A 22,388-nucleotide genomic window follows, 5' to 3' on the forward strand; every position below is an offset into this window, starting at 1 on the left:
GCAGAACATCCTACATTGAAGCAACGTAGGAACCTGCCGGGTAAAGTCCGGACTCCGGACACCAAAAACGAATCAAATTTTGTTAACCCGCACTCTCCATTTTCATTTCTCGAACTCTCTCGAACTGCTCTTTCTCTCTCCCACCCATCCACCACTACTGCAACCAACCGCCGTTCGTTCGTCCGCTGCAACGACCGGAATCTTTCCACCACTTTTGTTCCTCACCGGAGACCACTCTCGACCGTCGCTCGTTCTTCCCACCGGAGACCACACTCAACCCTCTCCTCTGCAACGCCGCCACAACCGCGCATTCTCACACTACTGGAAGAAACAGGTTAGAGCCCTAGCATTTAGAAACTGAATGAATAAAACATTTTTTTTTGGGTTACAGAGGGAGATTTTAGTTTGAAATAAATGGTTTTGCTTGATTCGGTTCGTCTGTAACCCAAGTTGTATGTTTGTCTTTTTGCATTATAGGACTAGTTCTGCCCTGTAACTAAGAATAGAAAATGCAAATTTCCTTTTCTCCCATTTCTTATTCTTATTTCAATTCTTTAGGGTCTTACTGCTCTTAATTGTAATATTAAAAACGTTCCAGCATTCTCTTGTTGGATTTTCTACCTAGAAGTTTGAATTGGACTAAAAAGGTTAATGTTATTTTTTAATAATAGACAAAGTATGCTTTCATTAATATAATTAAAAAATCCCTTGTACAAATCTGATATGAGAACAATTTGAGATCAAATCCAGATGCCCTAAATATGTAACTGAAATAAATTTGCAGTTACACGTATCTGATCCCAATCTGACCCTTTTTACAGCATTAGATCTATGTTTCTTGGTTCAATACAGATGCATCCTAATGCCTCTTACCTAAGTAGATGTTGGACATATGGTATATAGTATATACTCCATTCAACCTGAATTTATATGGTCAGTAATTTACATCTAGGCAGTCTCTTGTACAAATTATCAGCTTGATGACTAGTATCTCAGCGATCAACTGACATATAGACTTACATGTAGAATGTTTTCTTGAACTCTATCTGTCTAGAAAGGGTTCAATTCTTCATTTTGCGCACCTCGTATTGTTTATGAGTCATTATTATTAAATCTGCGGCTGTGGACTTGTACCCGCACTACCTTTATGTACAAGGCTGGTGATACCATTTCAAGTGTTAGTGAAGTCATGTTGAGTATACCAACCTTCATTAAGTCCTGAATCATGCATAGGACTCATCCAACTGGACCATAAACATGCCTCATTGCTCTGAGGAGTTGGATCACATTAAATTTGTGTCACTAATGATAAGACACAGTGTCAGACAGAATAGATACATGCTCATAAAACAGAAACCAACATATATGAGTCACTGTCATTGTCCAACTTTATGTTTGTTTGGTTTTAATTTATCTAATTTATTCTAGGGAGCTGGTATCTATTGACCCTTGAGTGATTTTTGTCTGAGCATCTGGTCAAAGGAGAGGGGAAGTATGGCAACAGAATCATCAGAGGGGGAGGAGGAAGGGAAGGCAATAGGCGGGAACCAGCATCTGGTGGTGGACGATGACCTCAGAGAGATGGCTAAGAAGGCTGCCTGGAGCGTTAGTTCTTGCAAGACCGGCAATGGCGTCCAATTCCTCCGTGATGACAACCTTGATACCTACTGGCAGTTCGTACCTTAATTTATACCTCTCCCATCTCTTTACTTTCTTTTCCGCTTTCAGTCTTTTGCTCTGCAAAAATACCCACAACCCCCTCTGTTGATAATCTACTTAAATTTTCTTTCCCTTCTAATTACTACATTTCTGATAGGCACCTTTCTCTTTTTCTATCCCTCAACAATTATCAACTTTCAATTGCTTTAGTTGAAAACTTTGTTGTTTCAGATCAGATGGTGCACAGCCTCATTTAGTAAATATCCAATTCCAGAAGAAAGTGAAATTGCAAGTATGCATGTTTCTCTCTCTTCCTCACCCACATGCACATTCTCAGTTTCAAACCTAGATGCTTTTTGTCATGGTTTCATGATGACTACTGATACAAGTTTGTTGCTGTTCAGCTGGTTGTCCTTTATGTGGATTTCAAGCTTGACGAGAGTTACACGCCCAGCAAGATCTCCATTCGGGCTGGTGATGGCTTTCACAACTTGAAGGTAGCTTCCTTTTCGTCTACGACTGTTCCCTAATTAACACTGGTGTAATACATAATTAAGTAATATTTCATGGCCAGACTCCTATCCTCTTGAATCATAAGAGGATTAATTGTTTTTAACTTTTTCATTTTATACATGTAACTGAGTATTCTGCTGCGTCCCCTTCTTTTTGACTTACCCAAATAACCCAAACTATGACTATGGTTGACTTTTTTGATTCTGTGCAACCTAATTCTTTCAGGAGATAAAAACTGTGGAGCTTGTGAAGCCAATCGGTTGGGTATACGTATCATTATCTGGAGCAGATCCTCGGTAAGCCTAAATCTTATACTTGTAAGTGCAAGTTGACCATATTTTATCTGCTTTGGTTCTTGAGGTTCATGTGCTACTTGTTTTATTTGCTCCACTAACTTTGCCACCTTTGTATGTTGTCAGTTTTATCATTTTCTTCTGTATATTCACTTGATGGCTTGCATTTTCCAGTGCCAAACCATTATATGTTGCCGAAAATCATTTTGTTAGCAAAGAAGTGCATGATATTAGCCTCCTTTTGTTACTTCTGACCATACTGCATAGACATATGATATTAAAAAGACACGTTTACAGAAGCCTATAAAAGCTAAATAAGATAGAAACCGAGCTGTTAATTTGACATGCTCTGAGAATGTAAACATTAGAATGATCTCCCACACCTCCATCCTCCTCCCCCAACCAAAAAAGTAAAGGAAATCCTTGATATACACATTTTAACAGAAAGATAATGGAGAGAGAAATTGAAAAACAAATTAAACATAAATGTGGTTAAGCCACTCAAGTCAAATAAAAAAAGGGAAGCCCAGTGCACAAGGTTCCTGCCAATTCGGGGTCTGGGGAGGGACAGATGTACACAGCCTTACCCCTACACATACAAGGAGGCTGGTTCCAAGATATCAACCCTGGTCACCCAGGTTGCAATGGAACAACCCAACCGTTGTGCAAGGTCCACCCTCAGCCACTCAAGTCAAATACAAGAGGAATTTTTTTAGGAATACTAGTTAGTAATATATGTAGTTTACATGTAGTGAGCATCAAATTTTATATAATTGACCCACCTCCAAGATTGCATCAACATCAAACTAAAAAGTTACTAGCTTTGAAATACCATTTCCATAATATTTATGTGATCACTGAGGTCATATAATCAAAACTTAATGATCTTTTTGAGTGATATTTTTTAAGAAAACGTAAAGTATAATTGTATTAATCAACCGGTCCTTTGTACAATGAGAAGCTCTACAAAAACTAAACAAAAGGACCTCAAAAAAAGGCCACCCTCAAAAAAGTACAATCAGATGTATCCTCTTTAAAACCTGTGTATATAGACAACCAGCTCCTAACAAACTCTATAGCTATGTTGATGAATCAGCTTCAGTGGAGGCTTTGTGATAAAAAATCCTACTGTTCCTTTCAGTCCACACTGCCCACAGAATTGCCAAAGGAATAGAGGACCAACAAATTTTCCCTTTCTTTGTCATCCCTGGTATCTGCCAAGCCTCCAAGCATGCTTTAACTGAGGCAGGTATGCTCCAGCTTACCTTTAGGATCTTTAGAAAATTGTTCCAAATCACTGTTACAAATTTGCAGTGTAAAAACAGATGGTTAACTGTTTCCGTCTCCACACTACAAAGGCTGCATCTCAAGTATTGGAAATAAAACCTCTCTTCAGCAGCATCTCTTTAGTGAGGCATTTCTCTAAAGCTGCCACCCAAACAAAAAATTTGACTTTAGAGGGTGCCACTGTCCCCCAAATGGCCCTGCTAGGAAAAGGGGCTTCATTTTCTCCTACTAAACCTAATTCTATCAATGTTGAATTATGCGGCAGCATTGTGGTTGGGCCTAACCCAGACCTAATTCTATCAGTGTTGAAAATGTTGGGTTAGACTCATATGAAGCTAACTTTACAGATGTATTTTTTTTAATCAATGCTAACTTTACAAATGTTAAACAGCATTATAGCGTACAAGCTGAAAAATGAATGGATGTAACAGAGATATCAGAGAATTCAATTTTGTTTTCATAACACTAAAACCTGTGACAGTCTAATCATGTTTCCAATAAAGGGCTGGAATAGGTCTGATAAGTCAGCACAGTATCCCACAAATGATAGATAATTTAGGTATATACCTGTTATTCTTACCTCAAATGTTTCCCTTGCCTAATTTTTTTATTTCAGCATTATTCTCTTTTCTTCCCTCCTTGTTTGTGTTACATCTTATCATTTTGCACAAGGTTGTCAATGTCCAACTGCCTTTCTAACCACTTAAAGGGGTTTGAAAGGAAGTTGTGATGCATTCTACGTTTGATATCTATTAGCAGAAAACACAGAATATGGTTATTAAGGTTAAGAATCTCAAGATGATGGTTGGGTTTGAGGCTCTGCATATAGCCCTGGCTTTGAGATAATTTCTTGTGAGCACCTATGGCATACCTTGGGTTTAATATGCAACAAAATTGAATTTTTATTTTATCAAACTTTCAACCTTGATCTTGTGGTATTATGGTTTTATACGTTCAATATGCTAGTCATTGATCCATGTCATTCAAACTTTAGTGGATCATTGTGGAAATTTCTTCCATTGAGAGAATTGAAAAAAGAAATGACTATATGATGGAAGAAGGATGGACAAAGAAAAAAAATGACTATATGACTGAAGGAGAACAAAATGACCAGGGTGAAGGTTGAACTGTTTGTTTCTAGGTAAGGCTTTACAGCTCCTATGAAGGAAGACTTTACTAAAAAATCAGCAGCTATAAATAATGAGCACATGGAGAATTGAAGTAGAATATAGCTCCCAAAAGGAAAGAAGCAGTTAGCTCAATTTTGGCCTTTTCATGTTTGTCTTCTGTTTGCAGGCTAATGCTTTTACTCGTTTGTTGTTTCTTCAGTTCTTGCCTCTTTTATTTCCTTTCCCTCCAACAAGTTATTGTTATTCATCAAAGGAGTAAACACTGTTAGGTGATCTTTATTAGGAGTGTTAGACTGCTACTGGATGTCAACAGTTTATTGTCTTATTTGCTTTTAGGTGTCTTGCTTCAGCTAGATTGTAGGGTAATATGAAGATTTGCTTTTTGTTATGTATTGTTGGCTCACATAGGGGTAATTTGGAAAATTTGTTTTATGTATGGCTAGCTCACATCTAGGGGTGCAAGTTGGGCTGGTTTAGGTTGGGTTGAGTTAACCCAAATCAAGTTGATGAACCCCTGTAACCCTAATCCAACTGTATGACATTGGGTTGGGTTTATGTTGGCCCAATTTCTTTGCTTGTTTTTGCTTTAAAAATGTTCTCACTCCTTAGGCTTTGGATTAGCCTATTAGGATTACTAGCCTTAACAGTACATATATGGAGAGAAATGAGGAGACTAGGGCTTGTTTGTTTAAGATGAGATTGAAAAAACTTGGGTAGACTACACAAAGGGGTTGATGACCCCATCACAGATCGGTCTAGAACTTGATGAGGTTACCATCCCCTAAGCTGAAACGAATGAAGTTTGAAAATAAGGCAAGGATTGGATGATACTTTTTCAATGGTGACTAGCCAAGTAATGATGGATTACAGAAGCCCAGGTTGAAACTTTCACCAAAGATGCTGCAAATTACAGAAGCCCACAGAGCACTAGGTTCTTTCTTCAATCTCCAGTGCCACTTCCCAAGCAGGGCTAGATTTCTTTCTTCTAAGCACCCTGCACTCAAACCACCTTTTTTTGACTTACAAATTGTCTTCCAATTAACCAAGTGGTCCTTCTTCATGCCATCCTCACCCCCATACCGCAGAAAGTCTCTATGAAGCTTTTTTGGCTCTTGTATGGATACATTTGGGAATTATATCTCTTACTCATCTCTCATATAACTTCCGCCAAGAGAGAAAGATACAGAGAATGAAGAGGAGAGGGAAAAGGGAGAATGGTCATATGTACCCAACAAGGTACTACGCAAACACTTAAAAATTCCATTATTCAACTTTAAATCAATAAAGGTGATCAATTTATACACATTTGTCAGTCAACTCTATTCTTCCTGTATAGAAAATGGAAGTTCTTCTTAGAGAGGAGATTTCCTGGAGACAAAAGTCAAGACACAAATGGATCAAAGACTGAAAGAAGGGGACGACAATACAAAATTTTTCCATGTGTTGGCTAGTGGGAGGAGAAGAAAAAACTATGTGGCCAAATTAGAAGTGGATGGGGAGGAAGTCACAAATCAATATGAGATAGCCAAAGTGTTGGTGGATCACTTTAAATCAATTGTAGGGAAGCCATTGAATAATAGATTAAGGTTGGAAGGTCTAAATTGGCCAAGGTTGTCTGAAGAGCATGCAATCTGGTTAGAGAGAAGCTTTGAAGAAGAGGAAACCAGGCATGCAGTGTTTTCAATGGATAGATCCAAAGCCCCTGGGCTAGATGGCTTCACCATGGCTTTTTATCAAGATTGCTGGAATGTGGTAAGAGAAGACCTTTGTGCAGCGTTTAAGGAATTTGAGGATAATAACAAAGTAAGCCCTGGAGTTAATGCTACTTTCATAGCCCTAATCCCTAAGAAGAAGGAAGCAAAAAATCTTAAAGATTTTTGGCCAATCAGTTTGGTGACTAGCATTTACAAAATCCTGGCTTAAGTATTATCTTTGAAGATTAAAGCAGTGCTACCCTCCATCATTAGTCAAGTTCAGGGAGCATTCGTGCAAGGGAGACAAATAACAGATCAGATCCTAATAGCTAATGAGTGTGTGGAGGATATGAGAAAGTCCAGAAAGCAAGGTTTTGTGTGTAAGCTGGATTTAGAAAAGGCCTATGATTATGTGGATTGGAGTTTCTTGTTAGAGGTCCTAGAGTGTTGTGGGTTTGGAGTTAGGTGGTGTAATTGGATAAAGGGCTGCATAAGTTCTTGCCATTTCTCAGTCTTGGTTAATGGGGTAGTCAAGGATTTCTTCCCAGCTTTTAGAGGGTTAAGGCAAGGTGACCCCCTTTCTCCCTTCCTCTTTACCCTAGTTGTAGATGTTTTCAGTAGTTTGACCTCTAAGGCAAACATGGAAGGAGTAGTGAGAGGTTGGAGGATAGGAAGGAACGGGATTAGGGTGACCCACTTACAATTTGCTGATTACCTAATAATTTTTTGTGAAGGGGGACCATAGGGGAACAATAAGTAATCTCAAATCTTTGATAAAGCACTTTGAGAGAGTATCAAATCTTAAAATAAACATCGAAAAGAGCTGATGGTGGGTGTGAATTTGGATGAGGGGACTATTGAGTCTGTGGCCGAGTGTCTAGGTTGTCCATTTCCTCTTGGCCCTTACAGTATTTAGGTATACCTCTAGGAGCCAACCCTAAGGAGAGCACCTTTTGGGCCCCGGTTCTGGAAAAGTTTGAGAAAAGGTTAGCTTTGTGGAAAAGGAACTATATTTCCTTAGGGGGTAGAGTAACATTATTGAAAGCTTTCTTAGCAAATCTGTCGATTTATTACTTCTCTGTGTTTAGAATTCCTGTTAGGGAGGCTAAGAAGTTGGAGAGATTAATGAGAAATTTTCTTTGGGAGTCAGGGGAGGAAAAAAATGATCACTTAATAAATTGGGGAATAGTGTGTAGGAGGAAAGAGGAGGGTGGGTTGGGTCTGGGGAACTTAGTTTTGAAGAATAAAGCACTCCTAGGAAAATGGTTGTGGAGATGGCCCTTAGAACAGGAGAGACTATGGCATGAGGTGATAGGTAGTATACATGGCAGCTCGGTAAATGGGTGGGATGCTGGTATATTGCGTCGAGCCACGTTGGCAACTCCTTGGAAAGCAATTCAGAGTATTCTCCCTATTTTCCTCAACTGTATCAGGTATGATGTCAGTTCTGGTACTTCTGTTTTGTTTTGGGAAGACATCTGGGTGGGCAATTCGGTCCTTAAGGACAGTTTCCCTTCTCTCTATTCCCTTTCTTGCTACAAGGATAAAACAATGTTTCACTTTCTACCAACATCTATTTCTCCATCCTCCTTGAATTGGGACTTTGGGTTTCATAGGGGCTTGAGGAATCATGAACTCTCTTGTGTTTCAGACCTTTTGTCACGACTTGAAAGTGTTTTTCTGGATCCTCTCAAATTTGATGTGAGACTTTGGTCCCTTAATCCAAAAGGTTATTTCACATGTGCCTCCTTCTTTAAGTCCCTTTGCTAACCCTCGGGACAAGTGAGTTTCCTAGCTAAGGAGATTTGGTCTAAACCTGTACCTCTTAAAATTATTATTTTCTGCTGGGAGGTGTTCTATAGGAAAATCAACACTGGGGACTTATTGCAGAAGAGAATGCCTTCTATGTGTCTGTCTCCTAATTGGAGTGTACTTTGCTAGGCCAATGGTGAGGATTGCTCTCACTTACTTTTAACCTGTTCTTTTTTATGCTATTTGGGGTTGGGTCTTTGCCTTGTTTGGATGCAGATGGAATTTGACCACAGCCGTAGATCAGCTCTTTGACCCTTCCTTCTTTGTGTGGCCCACAAAAATTGGTAAAACAACGTGGAGGTGCATTAGAGCAGCTGCTTTGTGGACAATTTGGTAAGAAAGAAATGTGAGGATTTTCCAAGAGGCGAGAAATTTTCAGAATGTAAAGGATTGCATTTTGACCCGAGCAATCCATTGGCTGAAATCATTGGATTCCTTTAAAATATATTCCTTTGGTGACATTTGGAGGAACTGGATAGCTGTGGCTAGTAGCAGTAACAGGAAGAACAGGGTACCAGCTGTGTGGGTGCCTCCTTCTGAGGGCTGGACAAAGCTGAATTTTGATGGTAGCAGCTAGGAAATCCAGGTCCATCAGGGATAGGAGGGGTGCTGAGAGATAAAGATAGTAATATATTAGCTTTATTCTCAGGCCCTGTGGGTATAGGAGACTCAATTAGAGCTGAGCTTCTAGCAGCAGTACAAGGTATCCAGATTGCAGATCAGTTAGGAGTTCAGAATTTGCCTATTGAAGGAGACTTCAAAGTCGTGGTGGGTTGGTTAAAAAATCCAGCTTCAGTTATTTGGTGCTACAGGGATATTATGAGGAAAGCTAATTGGTTTTCAAGGAACATGACTGTTAATTATCAGCGGGTGGGTAGAACAGCTAATACCATAGCGGATGGATTGGCTAAGCAAGGGGTTTTGAGAGAACATTTATTCTGGGCAGCTCTGTAAACTCTCATCTCCTAGTCTGATGTAGTACATTGTTGTTGTGTAGGGGAGATACCAGCTCGTGCCTCTCCTTGGGCAGGCTGTTTTGTAACTTCATTCTGATTATTATGAATAAGTTACCAATCATTTATCAAAAAAAAAAAGAAAATGGAAACTTCTAGTAGGGAAAAATTACTTCAGGTCCAAGACAGCTCTTGTGGACAGCACACGACTTTTTAAGAAATTAAGATGTTAAAAAATTGTCCAAGATTTGAATCAGGTAGAGAATTATGATTCTTCCACTATAGAGCAATAACCTAGAGATTTTGAAAATATCTTTTGAAAGATTGACTTTTAATGGACCAAAGGCATTGCTTGATGTAACTTGAGAAAGCCTTAAAACTCTGTGAACCCCAAGGAATAGTCTCCACTTTTCTAGGTTCTCTCTCCAAATTGAGAATTGCCCCTTTTCTTCTTTTTTCATTTACAAGCCTGAATTATGGTTTATATAGGAACTCTAAAATCTAATTTAAGATCAACCCTTTGACTGAAAACCAATAGATCTACACATGTATCATGATATATTAAAAAACATAGTACACACACACACACACACACACACACATATATATATGAATTTCTATTTATGTATGTTTCCCTGTAAATTGTCCCCAAATTTTCTTAAAAAACTAAAACAAATGTTGCTTTTCATTTTATGCTTCATGCTTTCAATTCAATTAAAACTTTAAGAAAACAATATGGAAACTTTCTAGAAAACCTGAATATTGCAAAAGTTCAGACTTTCAACAATAGCATTGCAACATCACAGGTAAGAAATAAATAACCAGAAGATTTCTTCTAATAAATAATTAAAAAAATGTTAGTGAATAATATAGTTATGAGCACAAAACTTTTGTTTTCTAAATAACAAAACTATGAAACTGAATGATATTTTTCTCTACCTAAATAAACATTATTGTCAAGAAGTCTCCACCTTATCTCTTTTTAAGAAAAGGGAAAAGGCACTTGTTCTTTTAAAAAGAAAAATATTAAACCCCAAAGCATTTGAAAATTCAAAGAAATTAAAACCCAATTACAATGGCACACAGGTTAAAGAAGAGAAGAGACATATGAATAGCCAAAATGGATCATGAAAAAGGTTTGAGAACAAATGTTTTTTTATTTGCAATTACATTAAAAAAGATTAAATAGTAGAGGTGAAAGCATACTTGGGAGGTTTTCCCATTTACAATTTATTTATAAATAATTATTTGGGCTGTGCTGTATGGTGGTGAGTGTGTTCTGCTGGTTCTTTCTCTCTTATCTGCTTGCTTTACTTTCATTACTATTATGCTCCTTATCACTATAGCTCTAATTTTTTTAATTACTGCTAAATAAAGTGTTTTTCTTCAAAACTTGGATGGTTAATAGTCTTCTCCTAAAATAAGTAAATTGCCAATTACATGTTAACAATTTAACAATATGTTGAACTTGAAAACTGAGATTATAGACTAAAAGGGTTTGAAATTTTATATTCGGATTACCATCTTTTATTCATTGTTATTAATTAATTGACCAAAAGATTGCAGATTATGTGAAATTTTGAGAAATACCCATGTTGCTCAACCATTAACCCAATGATAGCTCGAGACCAAACCGAGTTTCCTACAGAACTTGATCGATGAATAATAGAGAAGAATTTATTTAGAAAGGGATAGAGACGTTTGGAAAACCTTGGCGGGAGATGCTTTGGAAGTCCAAATGTCTCTTGCACGTCATTAGACTTCATTGTTATTATGTGGATTTAAAAAACAAAAAAGAAAAAATCAAAATTCTAAAAAATTAGGAAGGGGTGGGGGAGGGGGAGCAAGGAGAGACATGCTGACATGGCCACCCAATATATATATATATATATATATAGATATATAGATATAGATATATAGATAGATAGATAGATAGATAGACAGAGAGAGAGAGAGAGAGAGAGAGTAAAATACACATAACTTAAACCAGTGTGGAGAGATTGACGGGGTGGATAACTATGTACAAGTTTTATTTATTTCTTGTTACTATTCGTATGGATTTCTTCTGTGCAAAATTTACCATCAGCTTTTGAATTTACTAAAAGTGTGCTCAAGTAATTTCTCCTGTCATTGACAGCATAAGTGGCTACTAGTGCTAGACTGCTAGTTCAAGTTAGCTTTGTTTCTATTTATTGAACATTATAAACTGTTTTGTATGTATAGATAAAAAGACATAACAGTGTCTGAATTTTGTGTTCACCATTTGTCGCAGAGAAGCATTTCTCAACACCTTCATGCTACAAATTGCCGTTCTGTCCAATCACCTTAATGGGAGGGATACCCATGTGCGCCAGATCAAAGTTTATGGGCCTCGTCCGTAAGTAGTCAGGACTCAGGATCCTTTCAATCATTTTTCTGAGATTATTCACAATGCACTGGTCTCCTAATTTACTTTTGCCTTTTATGCTGTGTTATAGGAACCCAATTCCTCACCAACCGTTTCAGTTTACTTCAAGGGAGTTCATAACATACTCCTGTGTGAGATGATAAATGCTGTCATGCTTACTGAGATCAGCTTAAAGTGGAATGTATTGCCAAATGCCAAGAGTACAGAAAACAGCATCCCAGTCAGACTGCCCAGGATTCACGAGAAGATTCTGGCAGTCTTTTTGAGGTTCTTATGTTTTTAGAACTTTTGTCCTGCTTGGTTTTTGAAAGGACTTATCTTTCCTAGCTGGAAATATGGCATCCATGTCTCCTGAATATAATAGTGATCAGTTACCCTTTGCTTTGCCAATATCCATTGAAGAAAGGATACAGAAAAGCATTATTGATCTGTTTTTGCATGATCTTATGCCTTCTATGTAATATGCAAACCTCCAATGATATATAGGGTTGTAGGTGTCTAATTAAGGCTAGGGTTTATAGATTTTATTCAGACACCTGGGGTTACTTTAGTTCTCCAATCTGATGACGGATGGATGGAAAGCAATCACAATGGTTAATAAGGAGCGTTCATTCCTAAGAAGCTGTACTAGTACAACTAGTTCACTTGTATGTTATATCCAACACTGCCCCTACCGACGTTTGGATTCCATACAATGAAAGATGCAAATGTTGGTTTGGTAAAAAGAAAAAAAAAAGTTGCCACTCAAATCAGTATCAGATCCAAGCCTATATGCTTTAACCTCCTAGTTTTCGCAGACCACCCATCCAAACCATCACATATCAGCAGAATTATCCAACCAAACATAGCAGAACAGCGCAGTAGGCAGCTATTACGCTTCAGGTTATGGTAAGAAAATCAAGCACCGTCTCCTCAAGATCTGATTACACCGGCAGTTCGGCCAACATTGCCAGCTCCTGTGCCACCACCTAAGGTATGACTAATGAGTCTCAAACCCCATCACCATTTTACTCGGTCCTTCCATCACAGATTAGTTCTCAACCTATCTCACATGGATATGCTCCCAGCCCTTATTACCATTTCGCCATTTCGCACTGCTTCTAAACTGTTGACCAAAACATCTTCATAATCCCTTCTACTCATTGGTCCTCTCAGATGCAACAAGCAACTCAAGCAGCTTTTCAGCCCTCATCATCTCCAACAAGACGAGACTCTAATGCAAACTGCAAATCATGCAGCTTCTCAATGCCCATCTCCAACAAGGCAATTCCTTCCATCACAACCTACAACTCGAGCAGGACCTTAATCTCCATCTCCATATCAGATCTCTTAGGCAAAAACCTCTCATAAACTAGTCTCTCGCCCCAAAAACCAAAACCAATTGCAAGACACCTCTCAATTAGAGGCTAATGCACATATGTAGTGTGTAAAACGGTCTATATAAATTGCAAAGTTGGATTAGTTTTGCACTGACAACTAATTTACTTTCTTACCAAACAGAGTTTTAGTGGTAATCGATGCAAATATGGATTCCAATAAAGTATATGCCTTTTTTTTATGAGAAGCCTACTTGAATGCAAATTTACTTTTTTTTTTATTGATGTACTTTTATATCTCATATGTAATTATGCATTGGAAAATGTGTTTTTTGTCATTTGTCAATATATAAATGCAATGTTGTCAAACACAGGCAAAAGTGACTCAGAGTTTAAATTTACCCTGAACCGGGATTTACACTCCATTTGCATCATTCCCAAACACAGCCCAAGGTAAAAGAGCCTTCACAAGAAATGCCTTCCTTGACAAAGATATCAAAGCCTTCAAATTACTACTACACTTGGCCTCCAAAATCAGGAAAAAAAAAAAACAGGAAGGGGAGAAGTATAAATCAAAACCAGAGAGAAGGAAAGAAGAGAAGCTGAAAGCCCTGGTTAATCAGCAACCAGCACAAATTGGACGCAAGGCATCAGGATCAATGAAAGAGGTCAAGTGGCAATCAGGTATAGTATCTCAAATAGAACACATACAGCTTGAGAAACAAACCTTTCTGGATGAAGAAGGCAAAAGTGATAGGCTTTAAAAGGAAAGGAAAGCAAAACACAATTTCCCCCAAATTGTACATCTCACCATGAACAGCCTCCTGTGGGCAAAAAATTCAGGGAAGATGTTTCTAGGTTTGACAACAAGCTGGCAGTGGGGCATCGAAGCAGCCCATAGAGGTGAACCAAGTTACTGTCATAACCCTGGTTGCTGAAAATAGAGGAGCAGCAATGCATATAGGTAATGAGTCAGCTAAAAAAGAAGAGTCAATCCATATTCACAGGAGTTACAAGTAAGAGTGTCTATGGATCAGTTCTGTCCAGTCCAAAATCAATTTGGACGGATTGGATGAACCAACAAGACATTGGATTGGACCAATCTGATCCAAAATACTTATTAGATTGGATTGGATCTGGTTCATCTGTAATAAATTTATATTGGATTAGGTTGGATTAGACCAATTTCTAGTCCATTGATATAGGATAAGAATATAGGTGACAATAGACCGTGTTTGAGTTGAAAACAATTTAAAATAAAATGAATTTGAACAGATTGGACAATCCAGACATTAAATTGGACCGATCAAAAATTATTCAAAATATTTATTGGATTAAATTGGACCTGATTCATTAATAATTAATTCACATTGGATTGGGTTGGATTGGACCAAATCAGTCCAATTGACACCCCTAGCTACAAGCTTAATCAGGATGACCATGTAGAAGAAACCACCAACGGAGAGTTCAGTGCTGATACGAGAATATTAGATGATCCAAATACAGAAGAAACATCACTTACAATGTTCATTAATAGCAATGCACAGAGCATCAACAATTCACTTCTTTTTGACAGTTACTTCAATGAATTGCATGTTCATCAACACCCATCAAAAGGCTACTGTCATAAAAAAAAGGGAGACTGATGGTTCACCCCAGGGTCAGAATTTATAGGTTCAAAGTACATTTTGGGTGTCAGTTTGGAATTGGTATTAATTCATGGACGAATATGAATACATAGAGTGTGGGTTTTTGACCTTTTGAATATTTATAGTTTTGCAGTAAAAATCAGTGTGAGAACTGGTAAATTATTATGGGGTCCCATATCCACTATTCCAGATCTATGCATTAACTAGCCCAAATTAACCATTAATCACACAATTGAGAATTCTCTGTAAAACAAAATCTAAGTTTGACTTGGCAGGGTAATGGGCCAATAGGACCCGTACTTTTTCCTGACTACCAGGCCAATAACTGGCCAGATGTTGCTTAACCATCTGATTTCCTTGTCCCTTTGAATTTTGTCAAGATCTTGTCCAACATGGGAAAATTGAAATAGAGGTTCAGTTTGAATCTTGAACTAGAAACTAAAAACCGGCCAAAAGAATCTCCCATCGAGAAGAAATCCATTAATCTCAACGTAAAATCATTCTACAAATGGATCAATCCTATATGCTTAGTTAATTTCATCTAATATCAACCTGTGGTTAATTTGTGCTTTTGATGTAAAAGTAAAATGGGCCGAGAAAAGAATTGGGATTTCCTGCCAACAAAACGAGTTCCAACACCTTACCAACATGACTCACCTTGAAACTGGGACCCATCATAAAGGAGTCCGCTTTCTGTGCACCCATGGGTGCACTAGATGCGTGAATCCGTCAATCTTTTTCGACTACGTCATTCATCCAAATGTTAACGGTTAAATGCACGTTAACGTGGGTTCAGCAGTTCAATCGGGCACGAACCGGCTACAACATGACCTATGGGTGCATCAAAAGTCCCCCAAACCTCATATTGCGAGATTTCTCTCCTATAAGTTTTCCTCCTTCCACTGAACCCTCCCTCCATCGGCAGCGACAAGGATAGCTCCAGTGACAAGGAAGTTTTCATAATTATTCTTCATTTTTTTAATGGAAATTTTTCATCATTATTCACTGTCATGAAACCCACAATGAAAATCTCTCCCTCTATCTAAATTTTCATCATGATTCCTGCTATTGAGGAGCAGGCCAACCCTAGGTCGGCCATCCCTAGTTCTTCCACTCCTGTTAAAGATAGCTCCAACCTTCCTGCTAAAGAGAGCTCCAACCCACTTACCAAAGAAAGCCCTGGATCTCCTACCAAAGAAGGCTCTAGTCTTCCTGCCAAAGAAAGATCAGCTACTATACAGAGACCTCTTACCAAAGAAAGATCAATCAGAGCAAAAAGGAAACACTCCTCTTAGCAAGTTTCCTACTGAAGACCTTTCCTTATTTCTCTGTTTCTATTCTTGTAATTGTTTCTAGTTTATTCTTTATTATTGTGTATAAATAATCAGCCATGTACATCCATTCAACATAGTGGAATTCGACCCATTCTTTGAAATTCAATATTCTCTTAAACTTTAACTTGGTATCAGAGCCTATGGCCTACAATACATTAGTTGCTTCTAAAGCAATGAGCTCGAGCTCAACCTTCTCTCAAACTGCTTCTCTACCAATGAGCCTCAGTTCGATTCCCAACACCTCTCACTATCTTACCATCAAACTTAATGGAGATAATTTTCTTCTTTGGAAAGCTTAGTTGCTTCTAGTACTTCGAGCTCACAAACTCATGGGACTAGTTGATGGATCAGCCAAGCCTCCTCCAGCAGAAATGCCAGATCCAAATGACAACAGAAGGATGATTCTGAACCCAGACTTCACTACCTGGCTGCAGCTAGATCAATTGGTCCTTAGTTTGCTCGTTGCCTCTCTTACTGAAGGAGTTCTGGCGCAAGCTGTTGGTCTCTCCACTGCTACTGAAGTTTGGAGTGCTCTGGAAAGGTCGTTCTCTTCTCACTCTCTATCCAGGGTGCTACAACTAAGGCGTCAACTTCAAAATCTGAAGAAAGGGAATCTCTCCATCAGTGACTACATCCAAAAGGTCAAAACGATCACAAATAATCTTTCTGCAGTTTCGAAGCCAGTAGTAAAGGAAGATTTGGTTCTATACGTCTTATTTGGTTTGGGAAGTGAGTATGAATCTCTTATTACAGCTATCACAAATCGAGTTGATGCAGATCAAATCAATATTAGTGATGTCCTTGGTTTACTTTTGAGCCATGAATCCTGACTTTTGCAATGCAATTTTTCTAATGAAAATCCTAATGCGAATGTTGCCATGAACAATAAAAATACTACTAACAATTTTCAAACCCCTCAAAATTCCTACAATCAAAACAGGGGTGGAAACAATTGTGGTAGAGGCAGGAGCATGGAGGTCAATCCTTAGGCCATGGACAAGGCCGCGACAAAGGAAATAACATTATCTGTCTACTATGTAACAAACCAGGCCATGGTGTACTGAAGTGTTACAAACAGTTTGATTTGTCATATCAAGGAGAAAGAAGCTCGCATCCAACAGATCATACAACCTTTCACAGTGGTGTTCCTCACAATGGCTCTACGACTAGATATGGATTTGATCTAGTCTGGTACCCGGACACTGGCGCCACCCATCATATGACACCAGATGTTGACAACTTACAAGTTCGATCTGAATACCAAGGTTCAGATCAAGTAAAGATTGGTAATAGCATAGGTTTGACTATAAACAATATAGGGTTGGCTTCATTAGTTTGCAATGATAATCAGTTTACTCTGAAGAATATTTTTCATTTTCCCTCTCTTACCAAAAGTTTGCTTTCTGTAAGTAAACTTACCAAGGATAATAATCTGATTTTTGAATTTCATTCGGATTTCTTTGTCTTGAAGGACCATACGGGGAGAATTTTACTCAGAGGACCTAGTAGAGATGGACTCTATCAATTTCTTGGAGCAGTGCAGCAGAGGATAGAAAACTTGGAAGCTTGTGTTGGAAAGAAAACCTCCCTGTTAGAATGGCATCAACTACTTGGTCATGCCTCCTTAAGAATTGTGAAAAATATTATCTCTAAGTTTGGTTTACCTTATTATGGTTCTTTTAGTTATCCTTTTGTGTGTGAAGCTTGTCAGATAGGCAAAGCCCACCGTTTAGGTTTACCGTCTTCAAATACAGTTTTTTCTTCTCCACTTGAGTTGGTATTTTTTGATGTATGGGGCTTGCCCCAACTTTATCTAATAAAGGATTTTGGTATTATGTTCTCTTTATGGATGCATATTTAACATTTTCATGGATTTTTCCTCTTGAGAGAAAATCAGATGTGTTTAATCTTTTCTTTACAAATATCAAGATGTTTTAGAGTGATGGGGGTGGCGAATTTCGCTCTCTCCCGTTATCTTGACAATGCTGGTATTTCTCACCGTCTCAGCTATCCACACATACATGAACAGAATGGTAGTGTTGAACACAATCACCGACATATTATTGAGTCCACTTTATCTCTTCTGGCATCCTCTTCTCTCCCTCAGTCCTTCTGGGCTGATGCTACTAAAACTGCAGTCTTTCTTATCAATCGACTGCCTACTCCCGGACTTGGTAGTCTCTCTCCTTATGAGAAGTTATTTGGAAAACCTCCTGATTTTTATGTTGAAAGTTTTTGGCTGTAAATATTTTCCTATACTTCGGCCTTATAATGTGCACAAAATGGACTTTCGCTCTACTCCTTGTATCTTTATTGGCTACAGTAGTAGTCACAAAGGGCATCATTGTTACAACCCTGCTACCGACAAGGCGATCATTGCTCGCCATGTTGTTTTTGATGAACATTCCTTCCCTAGAATGGTCTAGTCATCACCATCTCCCAGTCCTACTGTTCCTACTATGCGTACTCTTCTGTCACTTGCAGTTTCCCGTGGATGGGATATCCGTTAGTTGGACATCCATAATGCCTTCCTTAATGGTTTTATTATTGAGACGATTTATATGTGCCAGCCAAAAGGGTTTGAGGATAGTAATAGTCTGAATCATGTCTGCAAGCTTCATAAAGCTCACTATGGGCTTAAACAGGCTCCCTGGGCCTGGTTTTCTCGATTAAGTAATAAACTACATGATCTTGGTTTTTGTAGCTCTCAATGTGATCCTTCCTTATTCATCTACAACCAGGATCAGATCATTATCTATATTCTTGTCTACGTTGATGATATCATTGTTACCAGCTCTTCTTCTCTACATGTTTTTCAGCTTATTCGTAGTTTGTCTCAGGCATTTGCTCTGAAGGATTTGGGGTCGTTGCACTATTTTCTTGGCATTGAGTCTCATCATGATACCTCAGGGCTGTTTCTCTCAGCGCAAGTACATATTGGATCTCCTGCTGAAAACTAATATTGCTGCAGCAAAACCGGTTTCCAGTCCGTTGGCCACCTCTTCTCGTCTCTCTTGGTTTGATGGCGAGTTACTCCCTGATCCCACTCAGTATAGGAGCATAGTGGGTGCACTCCAGTACGTCACTCTTACTCGGTCGAATGTGGCTTTTGTAGTTAACAAAGTTTGTCAGTTTTTGCATGTCCCTACTACTGAGCACTAGAATGCAGTTAAATGTATTCTACGGTATTTGAAGGGTTCCATTGACACTTGTTTGTTTTTCTTGGCTCACACATCGGAGACATTGACTGCTTATTCTGATGCTGACTAGGCTAGTTACCCTGATGACAGACGATCTACTAGTGGCTACGGTATCTTTTTTGTTCTCATTTGATCTCGTGGAGTGCTAAGAAATAGCCGACTATTGCCCGCTCCAGTACTGAAGCTGAACTCCGGGCTCTAGCAAATGCCACTACCGAACTCTTGTGGCTAAATTCTCTTCTTTCTAATTTGGGTGTCAAACTTTAGTCTCCACTGGTTCTCTACTATGATAATATTGGGGCTATGTATCTTGCAGCTTATCCCATTTTTTGTGCCCGTACTAAACATATTGAGGTTGATTTCCATTTCCTTCGGGATCTTATTGTTAAGAAGTGTCTGATCGTGCGGTTCCTACCCAGACAAGATCAACTTGCTGATATTTTCACTAAGCCTCTTTCTTCTCAATGGTTTGAATGGCTTAGGTCCAAGCTTCAAGTGCTTCTAGCCCACTTTCGCTTGAGGGGGCATATTGAGGAGCTGGCCAACCCTAGGTCGCCCAGCCCTAGTTTTTCCACTCCTGCTAAAGATAGCTCCAGCCTTCTTGCTAAAGAGAGCTCCAACCCACTTACCAAAGAGAGCCCTGAATCTCCTACCAAAGAAGGCTCTAGTCTTCCTGCTAAAGAAGAACCAACTACTATATAGAGACCTCTTACCAAAGAAAGATTAATCAGAGCAAAAAGGAAACTCTCCTATTATCAAGTTTCCTAGTGATGACCTTTCCTTATTTCTCTATTTCTATTCTTGTAATTGTTTCTAATTTATTCTTTATTATTGTGTATAAATAATCAGCCATGTACATCCATTCAACATAGTGGAATTTGACCCATTCTTTGAAATTCATTCATCCCTTAAACTTTAACTTCTTCAATGAAAGAAAATTTCAAAAGAAAAAAGAGATAGAGCACTTCTGCAAAAGAAGTCATTCTGCGAAAGAGACCTCAATCATGTGTATGATCTGTTTAAGCTGTAGGCCATGTGTTAATTACACGCTTAGTACTCTTCACTCTTGACATGATGCAATCACACTGTATCATACTCTTGACTCATCTTTCAGCTTTCAAACCAGTGTCCTAAGGTTGAGGTTTTAAGTAAAGAAGACCTTGAAACCCTTACGCGTGGACTAATCGAAAGACAAAGAGAAAAGACAAGGAACACTTGGAAACCCACAAGAAATAACCATGAGAACTGTGAATACCAGAAAGGAAAACAACAGAAAAAAGAGGAATGGAAGATGGTTGCAACACTGACACGACCAAACCAACAACTAAGAGGAAATAGTTTTTGAGAGAGAGTTAGAATAGAAATAACTACAACGAATCATAGATTCAAACCAAAACTGAGGAAATCTGGAGATGCGCACCTCAGATTTTCTCTCTTCTATGATGTATATCAGATTTCAGTATGGAGGACATGAGATGGGAGGCCACAGATAGACTTCAGGGGGATCTGACAATTCAAAGGGCTCGGAGCTGCAACACTGTAAATAGACATGGACATGCTACTCGTGCAAGAATCGCTTCCACCCACCATGTTACCAGCTTTAACGTCCTTGCTTTCTTCATCTTCATTAGGAATATGGTGGAAAGTAGGGTTAATAAAAGATGGTACAACTAAAACTACGATGCTCCAAGTGACGAGTGACCTTGCAACAATCCCTCCAAACACCTGCTCGTGACCTCCTGCAAGAGAGATAGTAAACGGAGATGATTCCACAAAGGAAGATGAAACATTGACCTCCTACAACAATCCCTCCAAACATGGCGCAATCGCTATCTCTGGTAATAACGATTGGTGGCTTGGGTTTCCGAACAATTTCCACCATCGACCCAGCATCTCCCCGGTTGAACCGTCGAACCCATGTTAATGTGCAATTGACCGTTAACATTTGGATGGATGACGTGGTCGAAGATGATTGGCGGGTTCATGCGTCCAGTGCACCCATGGGTGCACAGAACAAGGACTCTCATAAAAGGAGACTGGATCTACTCCTCACACCTAGCGCCTCACATGCACATCCTATCATGCATTGAGAACATCTCCTGTACTTATTAGTTATTATTCACGGGAGATGTTCCCAATGCACGATGGATGTACCTGTGAGGCACCCATTTGTGAGGAGCAGATCCCGTCAATCATAAAAGTGGGATCTGACATATATGAGATTTGTAGTGTCAGATGACAGGTGTTGAACTTAGATTCAGACTTCACAAAATGGTCGTCACTATACTCACAACAACTTGCAACCATGTATTGGGGAATTGGGATCTGCTCCTCACACAACACATCTCACACTGACCTCATAGGCACACCCCCTCGGTTCAAGGTTTTTAAAACCAACCCGGAGAACGAACCGGTCAGGGGCCCGGTTCCCAGGTTAAGCGGTCGACCCGTTCTAACAAAAAAAATAAAAAACGGTTAAAACCGTTCGAACAATTAACTGCTTGGGTCAGCGGTTTGCTGACCAAAATCAACAGTTTTTTAGGAAAATCCGATATTTTGGAAAAACGGAACCGGTCACCAGACCGATTTTTGGTTTTCCGGTCCGATCCGATTTTGAAAACCATACCCTCATGTCCCATGAATAAATAATAATACATAAGTATGAAAATGTTTCCATACATGGTGGGATGTGCTTGTGAGGTTGGTGTGAGGTTCACAGTATGAGGAGCAGATCCGGGAATATTTCCGGTATGGTGGCTGTGAGTATGTATCTTTTTGTGAGGACTGAATCCCGGCCATCTCGGAATCCCCAGAGCAAAGCTTTTGTGGTGGAAGGGCAAAAGTATTCTTTAAAATTTTCAATCTCAAAACATAAAATTCCATAACTTTTACAATGAAACAAATGAAGAAGCTTGGCTTCGGAAATAATACTGGTGATTTGCAAATTGGGTAATTTACAAACAAATATCTTAGCATTTTTTGAGTAAAATTTCTTAGTACCCTTTAAGGTACAAAGAAGGATATGATGAGGTGAGAAAATCAGAAAATAGGTAATTCAAGATAACTCTCTATACTTATTTTTCTCTTAAATCGTTAACTGGGTTCTATCTAGTAAAAGGATCGGGCCTAGAAATAAAAGAA

General features: G+C 38.8%; 1 protein-coding gene across 2 annotated transcripts; it reads left to right on the forward strand.

Moving 5' to 3' along the window:
* On the forward strand, nucleotides 1-12,187 carry APC10 (anaphase promoting complex 10). Of its 2 annotated transcripts, none has more exons than XM_010265333.3 (7): nucleotides 1-334; nucleotides 1,483-1,673; nucleotides 1,891-1,951; nucleotides 2,064-2,156; nucleotides 2,398-2,468; nucleotides 11,614-11,718; nucleotides 11,819-12,187. In XM_010265333.3, the coding sequence occupies exons 2-7, from the start codon at nucleotides 1,495-1,497 to the stop codon at nucleotides 11,886-11,888; spliced, it is 579 nt and encodes a 192-aa protein (XP_010263635.1). In that variant the 5' UTR covers nucleotides 1-334; nucleotides 1,483-1,494; the 3' UTR covers nucleotides 11,889-12,187. The 2 variants fall into 2 exon arrangements, with proteins under 2 accessions (XP_010263635.1, XP_010263634.1); XM_010265332.3 differs by having other exon boundaries at nucleotides 5-334; nucleotides 1,429-1,673.
* The last annotated feature ends 10,201 nt before the right edge of the window (nucleotides 12,188-22,388 follow it).

Source organism: Nelumbo nucifera, chromosome 1 (assembly GCF_055504915.1).
Source record: "Nelumbo nucifera cultivar China Antique chromosome 1, China Antique-T2T, whole genome shotgun sequence".
Lineage (NCBI taxonomy): Eukaryota > Viridiplantae > Streptophyta > Magnoliopsida > Proteales > Nelumbonaceae > Nelumbo > Nelumbo nucifera.